The sequence below is a fragment of the Bombina bombina genome, chromosome 6 (assembly GCF_027579735.1).
Source record: "Bombina bombina isolate aBomBom1 chromosome 6, aBomBom1.pri, whole genome shotgun sequence".
NCBI lineage: Eukaryota > Metazoa > Chordata > Amphibia > Anura > Bombinatoridae > Bombina > Bombina bombina.
The window spans coordinates 639,062,937-639,087,292 of record NC_069504.1 but is presented as its reverse complement, the minus strand read 5'-3'; the positions used below and the strand labels follow the sequence as shown (position 1 = coordinate 639,087,292).

Below are 24,356 nucleotides of genomic sequence, written 5' to 3'. Positions count from 1 at the left end.
ACTAATCTAGCAATGAATGGGTTAAAGAGAGGTATAGAACAGATGTCTGGGTCCAAATGGATGTTGCTGCATTCTCGCTGCAACACGTCACTCAATCATCACTTTATTCATCAACTTAAAACTCCTTTTGGAATGTGATGTGTCTTTAAGGGGCTGTATCTTATAGCTTCAAGAGGGTTGGGCTTTAGAGTCCTCTGCTTCCTCTCTGCCAATGAACTCTCATTAAGACTGGAGCCCAAACACATTTTACTACACTGCACGAGATTCTTTCACAGTGGAAAGTGTTTAGGAAATACAAAGGGATTTCCAAAGTCATCCAACAGCAGCAGGTTTTCACAACTGTAAGTATCACCCTGCTGCTCAGGCTATTTGAATGTATGACCCTTAAGTATTTTTTTTTTTTTAGAGAATCAAAGCATCTCCAAATCACTATAGCACTATATTATTTAAATCTGTGCAGTAGCCATCGTTTTAGAAAACTTGTTAGCCAAACTAGAGTAATATTAAAACTAAAATACTTAAGACTATAATTTAGAACAAAGTATTCTGTTACAAGTACAATACCCATTTTAGTATACAGGTAATGAGTTTCTTTCATATGTGTTTGATGTCTTCATTGTTATGGAAATATCAATGTTTTGCAATCCTAAAAGCAAAGTGCTTAAATTCTATTATTTTGCTAATTCTGTATTCCTTTTAAATTATATGTGGGTACATTGATGTTTGGCACTAATGAATTTATTTGCATTTTCTTTGTTTTTCTTTTTCTGTTTTTTTATTTTTTATTTTATTTTTATTTCTTTTAAAAATCTACTGAATTATTTATTCAAAAAGTGTCCATCTAGATTTTTATTAAAGTGTATCTCACTGAGATTCATATTCTTCATTGAAATGATTGTCTTATTTTTTTTTCTTCTAAACATTTAATATTGTTTGTTATATTTTGATATATATGTTTATAATCTTAAACACATCTTAAAAATCAGATTCTTTGTCCAAAATACTGGGGATCATTTGTGTGCATTTTTCTGCTAGTCTATCTGGTCATCTGCTTTTATAGTTTCCTTTATTCTAGCTGAATATATCCACAAAGATGTGACTTCACTTTCTTAAAGGGATACTGAACCCAAATTTTTTCTTTTGTAATTCAGAAAGAGCATGCAATTTTAAGCAACTTTCTAATTTACTCATATTTTCATTTTTTTCTTCGTTCTCTTGCTATCATTATTTGAAAAAGAAGGCATCTAAGGTTTTTTTTGGTTTCAGTACTCTGGACAGCACTTTTTTATTGGTGGAGGAATTTATCCACCAATCAGCAAGGACAACCCAGGTTGTTCAGCAAAAATGGGCCGGCATCTAAACTTACATTCTTGCATTTCAAATAAAGATACCAAGAGAATGAAGAAAATTTGATAATAGGAGTAAATTAGAAAGTTGCTTAAAATTTCATGCTCAATCTGAATCACGAAAGAAAATTTTTGGGTACAGTGTCCCTTTAACCACATAACAAGTGCAACTTATTTAGACTGGACTATCCTTTTTAAAGCAAGAGAGGTAACATAAATGAAGTTGAACCTGGTAAATATACTTGTCCTGCTACCATAATAACCAGCTTTAATATGCCATTTTACCTATGGCTCTTTCAAGTACAATTCATTTTAAATGAAAGAAAAAAATCTGTCTTAATTTTTTTAAATTTAAATTCAGTTACAGGTAAATTAATAAAATTCACAATGAAACATTCTCTATTTATACTGCTAAAAATATTTCTTTTGCAAATGTAACTTTTTTTTTGCTTCAGCATAAAGTTTTGCATTTGCTACTTGTGGTGACAAAATATTTTAGAAACTATGTTTATTTTTTTAATTTCATGTCTTGCACTTGCAAGCCACAATGACAGGAAAGAGTTTAAAAAAATATATCTGAGACAAATATCAGAAATGTGCGCTGCAGCTTTTTATAACAGCAAAATAATCTGCACATGATACAAGTGATAATAGAATACATATGACAAAATTCTAAGTTCTTGTTGCAACTTTTTTTTTTGAGAATGGTGGGTAATTATGTGGGAGGCATCCCTGACCTTGATGTGTCAACCTCCCCCCCCCCTCTTAAAATTCCTTTGAAATTGGCTCTGGTGTACTCCTGGTTATGCATTGCTGGCTATCTTACCGTTTCCTCTTGGTGTGCATAGGTCAGCATACCATTAAACATTACCCAACCTTCCTCATTAGGAATTGTTATGAAGAGGTGGTAGGCATTCTGGGAAATGTCACCACTTTTATTGATTTGCTTGTCTAGGAATTATAGGCTTTGATTATTTTGTGGCTAAGGTGTACTATTGCCCACTAGTTAGACTATATCAAATCTTTTGTACATTGTTGTGGGTAAGAAACATTCTGCATCAAAGGGATAATAGTTTAAACTAGAGATGTAAATAAGGAATATACAATAAACCTTGAGCCATGCCTGTGGGGATAGAGGAGTTAACAGTACCTCTTTAATCACTGCAGCTGTTGTGGTCTCTGCCTAGATCATTAGAGAATCAGAGACGGAAAGGAGTTTGAAACTTAGCACCATATTTATTTTTTGGCTCCAATCACATCCTATAATAACCTTTTAATTACACTAAAGTCATTTGATACATTTTTTTTTCTTCTTCTTTGCAATGATCAGAATGAGATATTTGCTGTCTTGAAAGTCTGATTATTACAACATCTGTGGTTCTTGAGGCAACAAACACTAAACTTGCTCAGAGTACTTTTTGTTTTGTTTGTGAGGAATTGAATAAGCTTTATCAGAGATCTTAGCAAAGCGATTAATGCACCTAAAGAAATCTTGTCCAAAGTCAGCAGGCAGAGACCATATTCGGAAGTGCCCTGCAGATGTTGCCTATTTTCCATTTCCCTTCACATATACTTTCTTGACACTTGCACACATTCTTCATTAGTCCCTGGGTCATACATGGAACTCAGCCAGCATCCTTCATTGTCTATTATATATTCAGTTTCTCACTTAAATGTACAGTTGTCGTAGTCAGATTCATTAGTATGTTGATTTTCTGTACATACAGTGAGCTTTGTGACATCATTTTTTTCTAATTTCTGTGATTAATGCTACACGCTTTGTCTTTGAATGAACTTTTGCTAATGTTTAATAAGACACAGCCCTCTGTTTGGAGAGTTCACTGTCACTGGAATTCCTAACAGATGTAAGTCTCTTCAAGTCTGTACACTTTTCCCTTGGGATCTGTTTTTATCATCTGCTTTCTTTACTCAAGAATGCTATACAGATTATGAGAACATTTAGGATGAAGTGGGTTACACCCTTTTAAGGTTATAACCTTTTCAATTGCATAGAAACATATATTCATACAGATGTGCAAAATAAAATGCAAACAACGTGTCTCTCCAATAAAATAATACAGTATCATGGATTGTCTACAGAACTGAATGCAGCCTTAATGGGATAGTAGCACATTAATTACATCATCAGAACCATTCCTGAAATATGTTACATTAATTACATCATCAGAACCATTCCTGAAATATGTTACATTAATTACATCATCAGAACCATTCCTGAAATATGTTACATTAATTACATCATCAGAACCATTCCTGAAATATGTTACATTAATTACATCATCAGAACCATTCCTGAAAGATGTTACTTGGGTTTGAGTGATGCAAATCCAGCCTTATTTTCACAGAGCAGACTCAGTCATTCAGTTCTGATTATTCAGCATTCTTATTGCATCATGTTCTTGAGATTCATATTAATGGAAAGTCATAAGACTGGAAAGCACTTTTTTTGGACTGGGTGCTAACAAAATACAGGTCTGAAACTACGCCAATGGTGCTGAAAACATGTTCCAAATAGCTAGAGGAAAATTCAGTAATGCGCACACACAAAGAGCTTGGGTTAAGGAGTGAATTTTAAAAAATATTGTTCAGAGCTAAAAATAAGAGTTGCTGTATTTTGCATCTTTATAGATTACTGTGACATTGTTTAAGGCAATATCTTGATAACAGTACTGGACAAATATACATTTTTACTAAATACAGCAAGCAATAGTGCTTAGTTGACTGAACAAGTCAAATAATTTAATACAGGTATACTCCACTCATACAGCGGGTTAGGGACCGGAACCCTGCTGTAAAGTGAAAACCGCCTTAAAGTGAAACAAGACAGTTTTAGCTTTCTTTTCACTTGCCAGTGTGTTTAAAAACTTGAAAACATGTTTGAACTAACATATATTAGGGGTGCAATAGTGCTACGTTTAGTTTAACACTAGCACAGCCCAGTATTCAATTAGTATTCAATAAATACTGTACCTGTAAAATAGTGACATTTACTGTAGTAAAATTTGCCAGATTATAACACTGAGACACAGATTGCACTGTAATGCTGTAAACAGAGCGAACTAAGCATAACAAAATGGTGCCAGTCACTTTTCTTGCATTCTCAAGATGATTATAGCACTGTTTCAAAATCCTTGGAGGTTGAACTTTAGCTCCACAAAGCGCTGTATTAGCGAAGTTCTGTAAAGTGAAGTGCTGTAAAGTGAGGTATACCTTGTATTGTGTAAATACATACAATTAGTCGAAGATGCATAAATGCTTTTTAAACTCAAAATGTAATCCCTCATAAAATGTTTATGGGAATGTTTAAGGGAAAGTAAAGTCAAAATTAAACTTTTATGATGTAGGCAGATCATTCAATTTTAGACAACTTTCCAATTTATTCATATTATGTCATTTTATTATGTTCTCTTGTTAATTTGCTAAAAATCATGCCTATAATGGTATGTTGAAAACCATGGTTTTGCTGTAAAATACCTTTTGTAAATTGTGCTCATTTAATTTTTCTCTTTAAGAGGCTGGAACTTAAATTATGTACTCATGTATGCTGCATTTTTGCCTGACCCAGCTATATAATACACAGTGATTGCTTAAAGTAGTGTTCTCATTTTTTACAGCTTGTCCTATATGGCCATAATCAAGGAAGATAAATATATTACCAGAGTTTTCAAGTACTGGTATTCTTGGACTGCTGTTGATTTGCAAAACCCTGTATATTAAGCTTACAAAGTCACAGTCTTAAAAACTTTAAAAAATATATTTTGGGTGTATACCCTTCACAATGCAGGGCTTAAAGGGACACTCAAATGCAAAAAGGTACGATTCTTTAGATCACATTGTTTTTGCTTCATTGGCCCTAGTTTACATTAGGGGAGATTACAAGTTGCTCCTAAATGAAAAAGTGCAGCTCATTTAAAGGGACATTATACACTCATTTTTTCTTTGCATAAATGTTTTGTAGATGATCTATTTATAAAGCCCATAAAGTTTTTTTTTTTTTTTTAAATGTATAATTTTGCTTTTTTTTTAAAATAACATTGCTCTGATTGTCAGACTCCTAACCAAGCCCCAAAGTTTTAGGAGAATACCGTCAGCTACCTTCTCCAGCTTGCTCATGTTTGTGTAAAGGGTCTTTTCATATGCAAAAGAAGGGGGAGGGGGGAGGGTCTTATTTCCCACTTGCAGTGGGCTTTCCAACTGCCTTTTCAACAAAGCTAAACTGAAAGCTTCTAAGTACGTTTTTGAACCATTTTATACTGGATTTTTATATCAGTATCTGTGCATCTTATTCTTTATAGTAGTGTCTATTACATGCAGTTATATGAAAATTAGTGTATACTGTCCCTTTAAGCGTGAGCTTGCACAAACAGCTACACATGGTTGAGTATTAAAAGTTGTTGGTTAAAATTTTAACCAAATTATTTTAACACCCCCCGATACTTACATAGCGCAAACTGACCTGCACTTTCATTGAGAAGTGGTAATAGCACACTCATGGCGCATGAGAAATGTTAACGAGCTAAAAAATGCATTGGCTTACTAATGGTTTGAGGCCTTAAACTCAAAGGGCTAGAAAAAGATTTTTTTGCTCTTACGCTAATTGCGATGACATGAAACTTTTAATGCGGGCGGGCTAGAGTGCGTACTATAAGCTGAAAGGACTTTGGAAATTGAGACTGTTAGCATTGTCTGTCTGTTAACGTCAATGGAGAGCGCTGTTGAAAAAACCCCTAACAAACTAACACTTATCACTCACATACTAACCTAACACCGCATTAAACCCACTGAATAGTTTATATTTCAATGTTTTTCACATAGAAGAAAACCTTCTTTTTATGTGTGTGCATATATATATGCGACCCCTGGCAAATCGTCATTCGACCCCCGACTGGGCTGCGACCCACAGGTTGAGAACCGCTGCTCTAATCCATTAGATCAGTGTTTTTCAACCAGTGTGCCGTGAGAGATCCTCAAGTGTGCCACGGCAGACTGACAACAGTGTGACATATTTTTTAAACTTTGCTTGTTTTTTACTCCCAGTGCAGGGGTAGTTTGTAGGAGGCATGGCATAACAGCACAATACATACAGTATGTGTGTGTTTGTGTGTATGTGTATATATATATGCTGTATTAGGCTACAATGTGTGATTTTTTTTAAATTTTGGGATGGTGGTGTGCCACAGGATTTTTTAATGTAAAAAAGTGTGCCACGGCAAACAAAAGGTTAAAAATCACTGCATTAGATCATGTACTTTTAACACTAGCAATGCTGTAATGCTATTTATTTAACATCCACAATGGGGATAAACACATGCTTAAAGTCCAAGCTGTGGGATTAGCGCTGTTGATTGGATTATTGTCAGTTTCTGCTTGGGACCAACAGTGCTCTGTTAGTCCCGAGCAGGACTTTAAGCATGTGTTTAACCCCTTTTGTGGGGGTTAAACTCATAGCATTACAGCTTTGGTAGTGCTAACATTACATTCTCTAACAGATTAGAACATGTCATTTTAAAGGGACAGTCTACACCAGAATTTGTATTGTTTTAAAAGATAGATAATCCCTTTATTACCCATTCCCCAGTTTTACAATGACCAACACAGTTATAATAATATACTTTTTACCGCTGTGATTATCTTGTATCCAAGCCTCTGCAAACTGCCCATTTATTTCAGTTCTTTTGACAGACTTGCAGTCTAGCCAATCAGTGCCTGCTCCCAGATAACTTCACGTGCACGAGCACAGTGTTATCTATATGAAATACGTGAACTAACACCCTCTAGTGGTGAAAAACTGTTAAAATGCATTCTGAAAAGAGGTGGCCTTCAAGGTCTAAGAAATTAGCATATGAACCTCCTAGGTTAAGCTTTCAACTAAGAATACCAAGTGAACAAAGCAAAATTAGTGATAAAAGTAAATTGGAAAATTGTTTAAAATTACATGCTCTATCTGAATCATGGAAGTTTATTTTGGCCTAGACTGTCCCTTTAACTCTATAATGGCCCTTTAAGTTTGTAGTGACGATAAAAGATCAAGGATGTTCCTATTTATGGCTTGTCTATTAAATAAATAGTTGTACTGCAGGTGATGAGACCAGGTGCTTTCAGTGTATCGGCTAATCCTTGTTGATTCATTTTAATTATACGTTTGCGCTGTCTCTTACAAGGCCATCTGAAAGCAGGCTATGATTAGAAGTCTTCACAGGATGAGTGATCATTTCAGTACTTCCCCATCTTCTTTGGGGAGCCCTCTAATTGGCTAATTGTCAAGGAATGCCCAGTAGGCACATTATCTTTCTACATCTTTACATCAAATAGAAATCTGTTTCCTGGACTGAAGATCAATCAACGGTAATCTTAGACTGCTCTTCCTTCTGAGCTGGCAGCACCACAATGAACCTATACATACAGTAACATTACAGTGGTCTGTACAGCTAGGAGCATAGCATATTTTTTTGTGGGGGAGTGAACTAGACATGTTCTGTACGGTCTTTTGAAATTCCAGTTGTGTTTAAGGTATAGAAATTATACTAAAACCTTGTAGCAATTGGTTGATGTTACGATTTAAATATCTAAAACAAAATAAAAAATAGTAAGTTCAGGAGTAAAATTCATTGCCACTGGCCTGTGGGCCAGTCAGGGACCTTATAAATAACTGCTAATCATTTGTTCAGGACGGGTTGGTACATTTTATTAACTACGTGTTTAACACCTTTGCCGGGGTTAAACACATTCGTTACCAGCAATCATTCTTATAATAATAAAATATTCTAAAATTCTCAAGCATATTATTATTCTTTTATGACTCTTTAAAGGGACACCAAAGGTTAATAAAAAATGAGATGCTTTTTAAAGATTGCTATTAGCAGTGCATATTGATGTTAGTTAAAGGGACAGTAAACACCTTTTAATTACAAGACATTTCTGTTGTGTTGCAATAGAATAACATATCAGACAAGTCTTAAAGGGACATAAACCCCACAATTTTTCTTTTATGATTAAGATATAATTTACTTCTATTATCAAATGTTCTTCATTTTCTTGTTACCCTTTGTTGAAAAACAGGGAGATAAGCTCAGGAGTGTCTTCACTATATGGCAGCAGTTTTGCAACAAAATGTTATATATTAGCAAGAGCACTAGATGGCAGCACTATTTCCTGTTATGTAGTGCTCCAGGCATGCTACCTATCTAGATATCTCTTCCACAAAGAATAACATGAGAACAAAGCAAATTTGATAATAGAGTTAAATTGCAAACTTTTTTAAATTGTATTCTCTATCAGGATCAAACAAATAAAAAATGGTTTTATATCCTTTTTACTGGAATTATTTTTCAATAGCCAAACTCCACCCACTATTTGCCTTATTTGGAGGAGACAATCTGGGCTTTAGTCTGTAGACAACAAAGATAGCCACAGTCATAAAGTTAGTATAGAATAAATGTTTGCAATTGTTATCTGATAAAGCTAATTAGATACAAATATGTAGCAGAGCTAGCCTTGGGAAGTAACTGGGTGCATTTCAAGTTATGGAAAGTAGAAACTGCTCAATTTTAAGAGCTAAATTACATGAAAAGAGGGCAAAATAAATAATTAATGTATAGTGCAAAGTTGTTTCCTTGCACATAACTAAACATTATATATAATAATCTCAAGGGGTTTACTGTCCCTTTAAACTGACCCAAACATTATTATAACTATATATTTTAGGTCCCAAAATGTCCTATTTTACTTATCTCCCTGGGACCAAGAGGGGGTCAGGCAGGTAGGTCTCACATATGTATTTATAAAGAAGTTTGGTCACTTTAAGTTCAATATGTACTCCAGGGTTCAATATTTTATAAGTATGCTGAACTAAATGTTTTTTCCCTATTTTAATTAAAAATGACATAAACCTATGTTCAGATTCTTAATTGAATTTGTTTAAATGGATTAAGAAGTTGTACAATGGATTTATATTTTGTTTAGAAGCAGGAGGAAATATATATTTTTTATATTGTTTTGCATTAAACTTTACAGACAAAAAGTTCACTATTGCATATCATGTTTTGATCTAGGGCTGTGATTACAGATGTTTTGATCTTGAGACGTGCAACATCCTCTACAAACATATAAGATCACATGGTGTCAATTCTACAAGCTTAGAGCTGAAGTGTCCCTTGGTGAAATCACATGAGGTCCTATGATAAATGTGTTCTTTTTGTCTCATTTGATCTGTTTAGAAATATGTGTATTCACTTTTCCAAGTATTTTCTTCATAAATAGGATAGGATTGGATAAACTTAGAATAGACTTGAAAGAGTTCTTCTAAATTAGTTTTTATGAGGGTTCACACATGCTTAATGTAAACAATTCAGTGTACAGGCAGTAAATTAGGACAGAATTTCCATGCTTAGAGGCACAATAAAACGTGTCACACAATCTGGAAAATAAACAATCAAATTCTGTTACAGCAACTTGTGGATGTCAGTCAATGCCTTCAAAAGATCTGTGTGACTAACTGAATAGTCGAATGCAACCAGAAATTTAGTTGGTCTTTTTAGTCTGATGTTGCTGTTGTTTGTCTGATCTGAGTCCATAGGTAGCTGTGATCACTGAGATAATTAAATAATGCTGGGAGTTCATGAATATGCACAGATGCTGATCTAAAAATCCAATATAAAACCTTTTAAATAGTTACGTAGAAGCTCTCATTTTAGCACTGTTGATGAGGTTTGGCCGGAACACCCAGTGAAAGGGGCTGGGAAAACAAGAAGAGCAGACACCCCCTTTCCCTACATATGAAAAGACAGATAACATAAATAGGAGCCACCAGTAGTTTGTAAACGCATGTATACATCTGCTACATTGGGGCTTGGTTATGAGTCTAAAAATCAGCACAATGTTATTAAAAATAAAAAAAAGCAAAACTATACATTTTTACAAAAATACTACCAGATAGGCTATATAAATGGATCATTTCCAAAACATTTCTGCAAAGAAAAATCTTGTGTACAATGTCCCTTTAATTATTTGCCAAGGTGACAGAATATATATCAATATCACTATGCTATCTGTGGACATTTTTAAATATCATTATCATTATTATACTTTATAAAGCACAAGGATAAATACAATACGACAACAAAAGCTTACAAAAACAAATGCCATACTAATACATAATGAGAGCCCTGATCTTATGTGAATTTATAGTCTTGGCGGTTTTCTTCTTCAAGTTTCTAATATTTTATTAGATTGGTGATTACATTCAGTGTTTCACTGTAGGTGGTAGTGGATTATGTCTGTGGAGAGGCCTGCTTGGTGTATGGGGTCAGTATTTGAAATTAGCAACAATTTGTAAAGCTCAACAAATGAGACATACATGACTGCAGAATCTTTTTATCCATTTCATCCATATTTTTTTTATTTGCAGCTTATTCTTCTTGGAAGACAACTTCATCTGTAGACAATGATTTTAATAGGACTGTTTGCCATTCACCTACTTGCTTGCACCACTAGTGGTCTCCCTTTCTACAATGGTTTTTATTATGACCATATCTTGAATAACAAGACAGGCAATGGAATCGAAGAAGGTAAGAGATAAGCTGTTTGGTCTAAACATGTTAAACATCCTCATAAAGTGCAAAAGTCTTGTAAGTAGAGGTTGACAAATACATATGTAACTTAGGAATGTTGGTTGAATAGCTATGCACACACTTTAAAGGACCAAACATGGAATTTATAGATATACTAGATGTAGAACAATTCTAAAAGTTAGGGGACAGAGGAAAATATTTAGGGAGCTTGGCTTTAAAGAGACATGATACCCAAATGTTGAAGCACTTGAAAGTTATATAGAACAGCTGTAAAAAGATGACTAGAAAATATCACCTGAACATCTCTATGTAAAAAAAGGAAGATTTTTTTACCTCCAAAATAGTATTCACACTGCACTGCAAAGCTATTTTAAGCAGCCAATCAGGATGCTAGTCCCAGGACTTGCAAGGGAGTGTGCATCTGGCATGTGCAGGCACAGTCATGTTATTTTCCTATTCAGTTAAAGGAAGTTTACTATGAATTAACGTTGCCTACACTTTTATATTGTGCCATTGTAATGACTCTATTAATGTAAAATAATTAAATACAATGAAAATACTGTGAACATAGCAGTATATAGAGAGCGATGAATAATGTGAGTCAGGCACTGATAAAGAAGACATCGGCAATTTGGCAAGTTTTTACTTCAGCCCTAATTTTGAGAATCATTGGTCTTCAATTTGCCTCATCTAACCTATATATTCACTGCATTGTCGTAAAAACAATCACTTGCTATTTAATGTTTATCCCAGTACATCGTATCCTTCTTTTAGCAAAACAAATGATTCATTAGTGAGGTATAATAGTTTAAAAGGATATAATAATCAAAATATAATATTTATTAGTGTCCATTTAATCTTTGACAAACCTACCCTGCCCTGTGTGTATAACTACTGCTAAAGCAATAAACACATGCAGCAGATTCAATATATTCTGTTGACTCCACCAAAGGATACATGTAAATCTACAAATTGATTGCTGCAATAACACTCTTTGGGGCCTATTTATCATGATGTGAGCGGACATGATCCCATATTGCGGATCATGTCCGCTGCACATCGATAAATGCTGACAGCATAGGCTTTCAGGATTTATCATTGCACCAGTAGTTCTTGTGAACTGCTGGTGCAATACCGCCCCCTGCAGATTCGTGGCCAATTGGCCGCTAGCAGGGGGTGTCAATCAACTCGATCGTATTGGATCAGGTTGATTTCCAGGGATGTCTGTCCGCTGCCTCAGAGCAGACAGACAGGTTATGGAGCAGCGGTCTTTAGAGCGCTATACAGAGCTTGATAAATAGGCCCCTTTAGGTGCTAATTGGCTCATTATCTTTTCATGGAGTGCATTTGAGAGCTTCAGCTGTGTGCATTTGCATTAAACCCTTTACAATAGATTAAACACTGTTCAAAATATATGGTCAAAAGAAATGGTTTCTTTTCTGACTATTTTGTCCATTTATATTTTTTTTTTTCAAAGATAAATGTTGGGTTGAATGTTTCTTTCTAAAATTTCTAATTATTATTGTGCCTCATTTGACAATGCAAAACATCATTTCACAAAATTGTATTTGCACATTGTGTTTGAACCAATTATTTTGTAGGATTGCATTACTTATGTTCTGTGTCTGTAATGCTGGTGTATTATTTTCTTTAGAAGCAGACAGAATATAATGCAAGTAAGGACATAAACATATACACACTGCGCAAATCATTTTAATTAAACATTATTTGCCACTCTCTAGTTACTGTAACAGAAAAGCCCTAGTTCTTCACAGTAGAGGATATTTTCCTTTTACAGGCAACAAAATGTAATTATATTCATGCTGAAAATCTAATTTAATTTTCTAAATGTCTGTGTGAACATTTCCATATTTCTGTATTCACATAAATATTAATTTATATATGAGGTTTATTCAAAATTAAACATAAAAATTGTACCTACCTAGATGAGCAATGGTATGCATGGGCCAGGCATATATATGGAGGCAGGAACAGAGATGCCCTAACCTTCTGACATCAATAAGGGATTTTATGGCTTCTATAGTCAGGCCACTTTGTATGCTCATTATTCAACTCCTAGTTTGTTCTTTCTCTTGGCTTAAGGGCACTTTAACTTAAAAGTGAAATATAATTAAATGCATTTCAGTTTTGAATCGAAGATTTTTTTTTCAGTACGTATGTATTAGCAAAAATCCTTCTAATGCAAGTCATAAATGTCACTGTGCACTGTGCTTCTGCATTCAAATACCACATCTGTTCAGAGAGCGCATATTACATCATGTAGTAGAGTAGCGCTAGGTCCAAAACTGACTCCTTCCATTTAAACCACACAAGTGGAAACTACACAGCTCACACTGCAGTAGGGTACAGACCAGTGACATGCAGTGACGTCAGAGGCTGGTGAGGCAGTGGCTAGGATACGCCTTCATTCTTTAGATATCCTTTGTTGAAGAAATAGCAATGCACATGGGTGAGCCAATCATATGAGGTATCTATGTGCAGCCACCAATCAGCAGCTACTGAGCATATTTAGATATGATTTTCAACAAAGGGTATCAAAAGAATGTAGAAAATTAGATATTAGATGTAAATTGGAAAGTTATTTAAAATTGCATGCTCTTTCTAAATCATGAAAGAAAACATATGGGTTTCATGTCCCTTTAAATGGTGTCTTGGAAAACTGGTCAACTTAGTAAACATCTGATTTTAGTCTAAAGGATTGTAACAGAAACTCTTGCCAGATAACAAAATGCTTGCTCTGATTATGAGATCTAGAAATCCATGCCCATTAAAATTTGTTTAAAACATACTTTTTACTTTAATGCTGCAAATTATGCTTATAGATTCTTTCATTATTCAGTAAATATAAAAATGTCTTGATCCAGTGGCGGCTGGTGAAATTTAAAGATGGTGGGGCGCTTGACCCCACCCCTTTAAATAAAGCCACACCATCAGATGGCACTACCGATTCATTAAATAAATAAAAGGTAGACAGAAACACAGAAAAGGACTTGGGGGGAGAGGGGGAGCGAGACACAGAGGGTTAGAGAGAAAGAGAGAGAGAGACACAATCACACACAGAGGGTTAGAGAGAGAGAGAAAGAGAGACACAATCACACACAGAGGGATAGAGAGAAAGAGAGACACAATCACACAAAGAGGGTTAGAGAGAGAGAGAGAAAGAGAGAGAGACACAATCATACACATAGGGTTAGAGAGAGAGAGAGAGAGAGAGAAAGAGAGACACAATCACACAGAGGGTTAGAGAGAGAGAGAGAGAAAGAGAGACACAATCACACACAGAGGGTTAGAGAGAGAGAAAGAGAGAGAGACACAATCATACACATAGGGTTAGAGAGAGAGAGAGAGAGAGAGAGAGAGAAAGAGAGACACAATCACACACAGAGGGTTAGAGAGAGAGAGAGAAAGAGAGACACAATCACACACAGAGGGTTAGAGAGAGAGAGAGAGAGAGAGAGAGAGAGAGAATCACACACAGAGGGTTAGAGAGAGAGAAAGAGAGAGAGACACAATCATACACAGAGGGTTAGAGAGAGAGAGAGAAAGAGAGAGACACACAATCACACAGAGAGGGTTAGAGAGAGAGAAAGAGAGAGAGACACACAATCACACACAGATGGTTAGAGAGAGAGAAAGAGAGAGAGAGACACAATCACACACAGAGGGTTAGAGAGAGAGAAAGAGAGAGACACACAATCACACACAGAGGGTTAGAGAGAAAGAGAGAGAGACAATCACACACAGAGGGTTAGAGAGAGAGAAAGAGAGAGAGACACAATCACACATAGAGGGTTAGAGAGAGAGAAAGAGAGACACAATCATACACAGAGGGTTAGAGAGAGAGAGAGAGAGAGAGACAATCACACACAGAGGGTTAGAGAGAGAGAAAGAGACACAATCACACACAGAGGGTTAGAGAAAGAGAGAGAGACACAATCACACACAGAGGGTTAGAGAGAGAGAGAGAGAGAGAGAGAGAGAGAGAGAGAGAAAGAGAGATAGAGAGACAATCACACACAGAGGGTTAGAGAGAGAGAAATAGAGAGAGACACAATCATACACAGAGGGTTAGAGAAAGAGAGAGAGAGACACAATCACACACAGAGGGTTAGAGAGAAAGAGAGAGAGACACAGTCACACACAGAGGGTTAGAGAGAGCGAAAGAGAGAGACACAATCATACACAGAGGGTTAGAGAGAGAGAGAGAGACACACAATCACACACAGAGGGTTAGAGAAAGAGAGAGAGAGAGAGACACAACCACACACAGAGGGTTAGAGAGAGAGAGAGACACACAATCACACACAGAGGGTTAGAGAGAGCAATAAAGAGAGAGAGACACAATCACACACAGAGGGTTAGAGAGAGAACAAGAAAGAGATAGAGAGACACAATCACACACAGAGGGTTAGAGAGAGAGAAAGAGAAAGAGACACACAATCACACACAGAGGGTTAGAGAGAGAGAGAAAGCGATAGAGACACACAATCATATACAGAGGGTTAGAGATAGAGAAAGAGAGACACAATCACACACAGAGGGTTAGAGAGAGAGAGAGACACACACAATCACACACAGAGGGTTAGAGAAAGAGAGAGAGACACAATCACACACAGAGGGTCTTAATAAAATATCCACATTTATTGAGTCATTTAAAAAAGAGACATGACTCAATAAATTTGGATAATTTTATTAAGACCAGTGAGTGCCTGCATTTGTGGAACATCTGGATGATATGCAGCAGAGCACCGTGGCACTATTTGGTTTGGTGAGATTGTGCTTTCCCTAAAGGAACTTTATATATATATACAGGTGACCCTCATTTTACAACGGTTCAATTTACACCGTTTCAGAATAACAACCTTTTTTTCCAGTCATGTGACTGCTATTGAAAAGCATTGAGAAGCAGTGCATTTATTAAAATAGCCAGTAGGTGAAGCTGTCCGCTTGTGTTGCAGCAAAGCCAAGCAAGCTAAAATTAATCAGTTTAACCAGACCTGAGCTATCAAGCAGATTTCAAAGGAACAAGATCTTCCTGTCTATAAATCAGTCCAGATTGGAATGCATAGAAATAACTGTTTTCAGAAAAATGCAAGTGAAGTCTGTGTTGTGTGATTATTTTATTAGGTTTATAATGCTGTTTAGCAAATGTTTTTGTTCATTTAACTTAGTTTAATTAGAAATTCTGTGTTGTGTGATTATTTTATTAGGTTTATAATGCTGTTTAGCATTTAAAGTCTTCATTTCAAAGCTTTAAAAATAATGTATTAGGTGTTACTTATGACAATTTTGAGAGGGGCCTGGAACCTATCTCCCTAACTTCCCATTGACTTACATTATCAACTGGGTTTCAATTTACAACGGTTTCGATTTACAACCATTCCTTCTGGAACCTAACCCCGGCGTAAAATGAGGGCTACCTGTGTATATATATATATATATATATATATATATACTGTATACACAGTGCCGGATAGGGCCATCGGGATACCGGGAAAATTCCTGGTGGGCCGGGCTGTCAGGGCACAGGTGGGCCGGTACTGCTTTTGGTGCAGTCAGTGTGTGACAGACAGTAATTTGAAAAACAGTGACTGTGTGAGTGTCAAGCTAAGCAGCCAGCTGATCATCACTCAGGATGCGAATCATATCATGCGGTAGCTCAGGAGACCAGGACCGGCTCCAGCCTTCAATTTTGCATGATGATTCGCATCACTGAGCACGCACTCTCAGGCATCATCACGTCGCCGCTACAGGCCGGCCTCATATACTCACTGGGGGAGGTACTATAATGGGGGGGGGGGAAACGTCACATGAGCACACTCACAGTCTCAGTATGCAAAGAGGACTCCAGGAGGGAGCCGGCCGAGTTAGGCCACCTGATAGTCATGATGTGGGACAAACTGACACTGAGTCCAGAATCATACAGCAGCCAGTCCGTGTCAGACTCAGTGTGAGACAGTCCTGTGGGTCATCATAGCTACAGGCTAGGGATATGAATGATCAGATCATCAGGTAGGTTACTAGTTTTAGTCTTTCTGTAGACTGTATTATACTACTGAATGCTGCCTGGCCTGAAAAGTGTGTTTCAGTCTCAGAGAAGTGTTTAGAGAGTGAGAGAATAATACATTTTACCCTAAACATATAAGCCCACTTAAAATATATATATATATATATACCAACATAAGCAGGGAACCAGCAGCCTGTAATTTTCAACAGCCGGGGTGCGCTTCAAAAGTATGCACATAACAGTAGTAATAAAGAAGGCACTCTCCGTTTACTTCTGGTCTGAGGACGGGGGAGACCCCAAAAACGTTTACCAATAAACGCAATTGTAAACGGAGAGTGCCTTCTTTATTACTACTGTTATATATATATATATATATATATATATATATATATATATATATATAAATAGATAGATATATATGTACGTGTAAGTGTGTGTATATATACTGTGTGTGTATATATATATATATATATATATATATATATATACTGTGTGTATGTATATATATATATATATATATATATCTGTATATATGTATATATATATATATATATATATATATATATATATATATATATATATATATATATATATCCAAAAGGAAAAAGACAGATGGCACCAGCACTGTTTCTTAAAAGTTGAAAAACCTTTATTGGGGTGTCATCATGAAAGAACAGCTGTTCTACACCCCAATAAAGGTTTTTCAACTTTTAAGAATCAGTGCTGGCGCCATCTGACTTTTTCCTTTTGGATTTATATATTTGAGGTGAGCAAGAAACAGGTGCACTCTCACAAACAGTTCACCAGGTGCCAGGGTGCTTGAGTAGGTTTAGATATAGCGAACAAAAAACAGCACTCTCTGCTGTTAAGTCCAGAGAGTGCTGTTTTCTGTTTGCGCTATATATATATATATATAGCACAATGGAGGATCCAGCACAGATAAGGAAAAGTTCATCAAACTCTGTTTGTATGGGGTGCCCGTACGTCAGACTGGGCTCCTGCACACCTCTCATATATAAAGCAAAAAATCCAAGGAGGAGACGCAGCACCACCAATTCATCAAGGTATAATCTTTATTACAGTGACATGAAGACCAAGCAGCAACGTTTCGAGTCTATCTGACTCTTAATCATGCTATAGAACACTATAATTCAATCCCTTATATAGCACCTGTGTAACACTTAATTAATTCAGCTGTTCATTTTTGAGTAACACATACATTTCATATTCTTTCATCGCCACCTAGTGGTTGTATATAATTATTACTCATTTTAAATAAACTTTTGTAGAATTTTTTTGGTTTTTTATATATTGTGTACATAATCTAAATCATCACTTCATTAATGCCCAAGGGAGTAATATTAAAAAGTGAAAAGGAAAAAAGTTTTTTTTTCTTCTCTTTTTTCCTTTCTTTTTCTCTTTCTTCCTTTTTAGTTATAAATATAGAAACTGCCAACAGTGCATATTTCAGTCTCTAACTGCTAAAATTGCTAGAATGATATCTAGGTTATGTTATAGGTCCTTGTTTGATAACTTTTTTTTTTTGTGTTAAGAGGTATCTAATGATTTTTAATGTTTGGTGTCCTTTTGCATTTTTTATTTTTTTCTGGTGTCCTGCGTGGCTACTTATTGTTCATGCTGTATATGTTTATACTGTGTTGGATTGATAAAACATATATATATATATATATATATATATATATATATATATATATATATATATATATATATATATATATATATATATATATATATATATATATATAAAAAGTGAAAAGAAAAAAAAAAAGTGTGTTTAAAATGAGTAATAATTATATACAACCACTAGGTGGCAATGAAAGAATATGAAATGTATGTGTTACTCAAAAATGAACAGGTGAATTAATTAAATAAGTGTTACACAGCTGCTATATAAGGGATTGAATGATAGTGTTGTATAGCATGATTAAGAGTCAGACTCGAAACGTTGCTGCTTTGTCTTCATGTCACTGTAATAAAGATTATACCTTGATGAATTGGTAGTGCTGACATCTCCTCTTTTGATTTTTTACTTTATATATATATATATATTTATATATATATAAATATATATATATATATATATATTTAGTTATTTTTTTTGTCCAGAATATAGGGTCCTTAAGATTTCCAGGGCTGCTTTTTTCCCCAGTCTGGCACTGTGTGTGTGTGTGTATATGTGTATGTGTATATTGATACAAAGTCTCAGAAAAAGCGCCACTAATCCTCTCTCACCTTGTTCCCCGGCGTCTTAGCGTGCTTCCGCTCCAGATTCTGACCTCAGTAGGTACGGCACAATGGAGAGTGAGTATATCCGGTCAGTGTAGATGCAGCATTCTCAGGTATTTACTGGATACCAAAATAAAGAATATAAAAGTAGAAGAAAGAATGCGCAAGATACCTCTTCAGACCGGTGTTAAATAAAAGTTCCAAAATTTATTAATCCATGTTTAAAAACAGACAAACCGTAGCACGGAGTGTAAACATATAAAATCACATCAGTGTGGACAGGAACGTTGCATACATATTTCGTGCCTGCGCACTTGATCACTGCATAGGTAATTACCTGTACACACCTCCTTTTTAAAGGGACAAACTCCCTTGATATCTTAAAGAGACAGTATCTGCATAAATATTGGTGTACTATATTATCTAACAGTAAACTTATGGCCTAAATATTTATAAATAAATTTAGTTTACTTATTTAATTTTATTTCTTGTATATATCTCCAATAAATTTATTAGTTTAGACCAATTAAGGAAAAAAAAAATAATAATTATTAAATAGAAAGAAACAAACAGAAATATAAAACATATTCCTCAAAAAACATGGACTCCTCAGTATAGTTGATAACAGAAAAAATATTTAGTCAGTATAATATTAGGAGAAGAAATATATTGACTCATGTAAATGTGTCAAGATCTCTCCTAATATTAAGGCCTTATGGAATGGTAGTTTTAAGAACAAACATCCAGTAAATTTCTCTCTTGTTTAGTTTGTTCTCTCTACTTCCTCCTCTTTTCCAAACAGGAATATGATCTATTCCTTGAATGGTCAGTTTGGAACTGTCTGAATTGTGACATTCCCTACAGTGTCTCGCCTCTGGGGTATCAGAATCTATGTCTTCCAGTGATCTAAGGTGTTGTAGAAATCTATCCTTCAAAGAACGTTTCGTTTTCCCTGTGTATTGTTTGCCACATTGTTGGCAAGTTAATAGATACACAATGTGAGTGCTAGAGCAATTTATAAAATATTTAATATTATGTTCTTGATCTGTAGAATGGGATTTAAATTTTGGTCCCTCTAAGACATGACTACACGTCTTACAAACTGGGCGTCTACATTTATAGAAACCTATCTTTTTAGGTAACCATGTCTGTTTGGATTTTTGTGGAAGATCAGAAGGAGACAATGTATTCCCCAAAGTTTTACCTCGTCTAGTGACATATTCACATCCTTGATGAAGTATTTGTTTTATTATTGGATCTGTATCCAATATATGTAAAGAATCTTTGATAATATTACATATTTTATGATAATCATTACTATATGTTGTTATGAACTATGTGTATGTGTATATATATATATGTTTTCTTGGACAGTTATGAGTTACACATACTGCAGGGTGTGTAGAGAGGAACATGAATAGTACTGTCCAGAAACAATATGTATGGGCTGTCCAGGAGCACAATACATGTTCCCCCCTATACACCCTGCAGTATGTGTAACTGTCCAGGAAAATATGGCTGTAGTGGCAACCTTAGCTACAAGATGATTTCAGTTACTACATTTTAATCTAACATATGGCAAGTTTCTAATGCAAATCAGGCTAACATATTCCACAAGTTATGAGCATTCATTTATTTTTATTTAATTTAGACTTAGAAAAGTAGACGTAAAATAAGTGATGAGTGTTTTGTGTGAAACACAAAATTTTCACACATAATTCAGATAGAGCATGCAATTTTAAACAACTTTCTAACTTCCATTTTTTTGTTTGTTCTCTTGGCATGTTTTGTTGAAGAGCAGGGAGGTATGCTCAGGAGTGTGCACGTGTCTGCAGAACTATCTGGCAGTAGTTTTGCTAGAATGTAATCCATTTGCAAGAACACTAGATGGCAGCACTATTCCAGCCATGTAGTTCTCCAGATGCCTACCTAGGTATCTCTTCAACAAAGAATATCATGGGAATTAAACAAATTTGCTAATAGAAAAATATTGGAAACTTTTTAAAAATGGTTTGCTCTGTCTGAACCACAAAATAAAATGTTTGGATTTCATATCCCTTTAATAACTGAAATAACCTCACTAAGTATACAATTCTGTGGTAATACTGTGTGCTTTCTTACAGCTTCTAAAAAAACATCCCTGTACTCAGGGCCAGTGGCGGCTGGTGAATTTTTAGGATGGTGGTGCACAAGACCCCGCCCCTATGAGAAAGCCACGCCCCTTTGAAAAGTCACGCCCCTTTCAAAAAGCCATGCCCCTTTGAGAAAGCCACGCCCCTCAAATGGCCCCTCCCATTTGAACCAGCAGTGTTTTTGGTCATCATCTTGTTGAAATATCCTGCCCCTGGGGTAACTTCAACTAAAGTTTGTGACTGATTCCTCAACATTATTCTCAAGTATCTGCTGATATTGAGTGGAATCCATGAGACCCTCAAGAAGATTCCCAGTACAGGTCTTTGGAGGTGGTCTGTGGGCTGTTTTTGACCGTTCTCACCATCCTTTGCCTCTCCGATATTTTACTTGGCCTGCCACTTCTGGCTTAACAAGAACTGTGCCTGTGGTCTTCCATATCCTCACTATGCTCACTATGTTCCTCACAGTGGACACTGACATCTTAAATCTATGCAATAGCTTTTTGTAGCCTTCCTCTAAACCATGATGTTGAACAATCTTTGTTTTTAGGTCATTTGAGAGTTGTTTTGAGGCCCCCATGTTGCCACTCTTTAGAGGAGAGTCATAGAGAACAGCTTGCAATTGCCCACCTTAAAACCTTTTCTCATGATTGGATACACCTGTCTATGAAGTTTAAGGCTTAATGGGCTCACCAAACCAATTTTGTCTTCCAATTAATCAGTGCTAGGTAGTTACAGGTATTCAAATTAACAAAATAACAAGGGTGCCCAACAATGTTCCCTCTAATTTTGTTGAGAAGTGGGCGCAAAAAAATTTACCTGTGCAAATTTTTGGCAAGTGATCAAAATGTGTGCGCACTTGAAAACATAACACACATACACAAACCCACACACAGATATTCACATAACCCTCTCCCTCACATTCTCAAGCACACTCACACCCTCTCCCTCACATTCTCAAGCACACTCACACCTTCTCCCTCACATTCTCAAGCACACTCACACCCTCTCCCTCACATTCTCAAGCACACTCACACCCTCTCCCTCACATTCTCAAGCACACTCACACCTTCTCCCTCACATTCTCAAGCACACTCACACCCTCTCCCTCACATTCTCAAGCACACTCACACCCTCTCCCTCACATTCTCAAGCACACTCACACCCTCTCCCTCACATTCTCAAGCACACTCACACCCTCACAAGCTCTTAAACACACACATCCACACACACAGCCACACACACTCACACAGCCACACACACTCACACAGCCACACACACTCACCTCACACCCAGCAAACCAACATTTGGTTAGCAAACAATTTATCTAAACTGCAGAATCTAAAGTGTGCAAAAAAGCAAAGCAACAGTTCATGGGAGTCACTTATGCAGAAGTGACATAAGATTACCCTTAATCCTAAACCTAATGCAAACATTTTGTAAACTCTAATAGATAAGCATCTTATAAATCAAAGAAAAGAATAATAGAGTGGCGCTTGAAAAGCTAGAGGTGTACACTTGTTTTAAAATTAGTTCAGAAAATTTAATATAATAAAATAAATATCAGATCCAAAAAATCCAAAGTATTTAAATATATATAAATTATTTAGGGATTTACTACAAATAAAATGTAACAAACTGATAAGCATAAAACATATATTAATATAATCATTCATCCATCCAATTAATTCAAAACGCATGTTGTGGGCACAACTAAAAATGAGATGTTAATAATATTAAAAATCTGGATAGTATAAAAAGAAGATAAAGTCAATGATGTTGAAAAAAGGATGCCTCTTGTATCCCAAAAAGATACTGAAAAAATATCCCAGGTGATAGTATAGAATCCTAGTCCGTAGTTACAAGATATTTCTCACATGTTATGTATAGGAGGAAATGGAATATCTCAGTGTTTGAAAAAAATGAAGCTAGGCTAGCGGTGGTGTATTTGTAATCCACAGTGTCGCTCGTGGCCGTCTTATTATAAGCATTAGGGCCGTCAGATTGCCCGATAAAATATCCGTGATAGAGGATATGTAAGGGAGCCTTACCGGACCTCTGAAGTGGTGTTACGGGAGTTTCCATCAACATGCGCATCCCCATCTACCGCGATCATCACCCTGGGCCCTGCTCTTACAAAACTGAGCTCTGCTGAGGCTTTTGGCGCTCCAAGATGCGTGCCCTTAATCGCGCTCATTAGAGGGAACATTGGTGCTGTGTAACTGCTGAAATTCAATAACAGCACAGGTCAGCTCAGTATGGCTAGAACGCCTGTTGATGCGGGGGAGGAGCCGGTGATGACGTATCCGGCGTCATGGTGCAGCCTATCAGAGCACAGGCTGGAATTTGTCCCTCCCCACTCGCACAGTTCAGTGTGTGCGATCAAGCTATCAATTAGAATTGCTTGAGGCTGGCCCAAATCCTGCAGACTGACGTAGGCATCACTGACAGAGCCCTATATCATGCCTATCGCACGTGCGGTTTTGTATTAAAGAAACACACACACACAATTTTTTTTTTACTTTTTTAAAAAAAAACAAGCAGAATGTTATTTTTGGGGGTTAAAAAAAAATAAAATATAATTTTTCCAATAGGGGGCCATTGAAAAAAATATATTTTATTCAGCATTATTTTATTCAGCATAATTTTTTTTTTTTTTTTTTTTCTCAGCATCTGACAGTTTTTTTTTTTTTTCTCATCTGACATTTTTTCTTTTTGCTCAGCAATCTGACAGGGGGCACGTGCGCTTGTGCACAAATGGAGGAGCCTCCACTGCTCAGGGCCATCTTTAATATTGATTGGACCCTGGGCAAAAATTTTCTTGGGCCCCCCACCCCATGCAATTTTGCTCTCCACCCCAACATCACAAAAAACAACTAAATCAATTTTTTTTTATTATTATTAGCCCAGCGGTGGATCATCCACTGCTGGGCTAATCATTTAAAAAAAAAATGCAATATGTGAAACTGGACCTAAGCAGTACTAATAAGTAAATAAATATATAAATTCCTCC

At 36.0% G+C, this 24,356-nt stretch overlaps 1 protein-coding gene across 2 annotated transcripts in view; it reads left to right on the top strand.

Moving 5' to 3' along the window:
• Window positions 1-216: 216 nt before the first annotated feature.
• Window positions 217-24,356, top strand: part of HAPLN3 (hyaluronan and proteoglycan link protein 3) — a 41,085-nt gene continuing 16,945 nt past the window's right edge. The window contains exons 1-3 of one of the 2 annotated variants that reach the window (XM_053717661.1): window positions 240-341; window positions 9,419-9,538; window positions 10,774-10,933. In XM_053717661.1, the coding sequence (XP_053573636.1) occupies window positions 10,810-10,933 (124 nt within the window). In that variant the 5' untranslated portion in view covers window positions 240-341; window positions 9,419-9,538; window positions 10,774-10,809. Of the gene's footprint in view, window positions 342-9,418; window positions 9,539-10,773; window positions 10,934-24,356 lie in introns of both variants that reach the window. The other variant, XM_053717662.1, reaches the window with a different exon arrangement.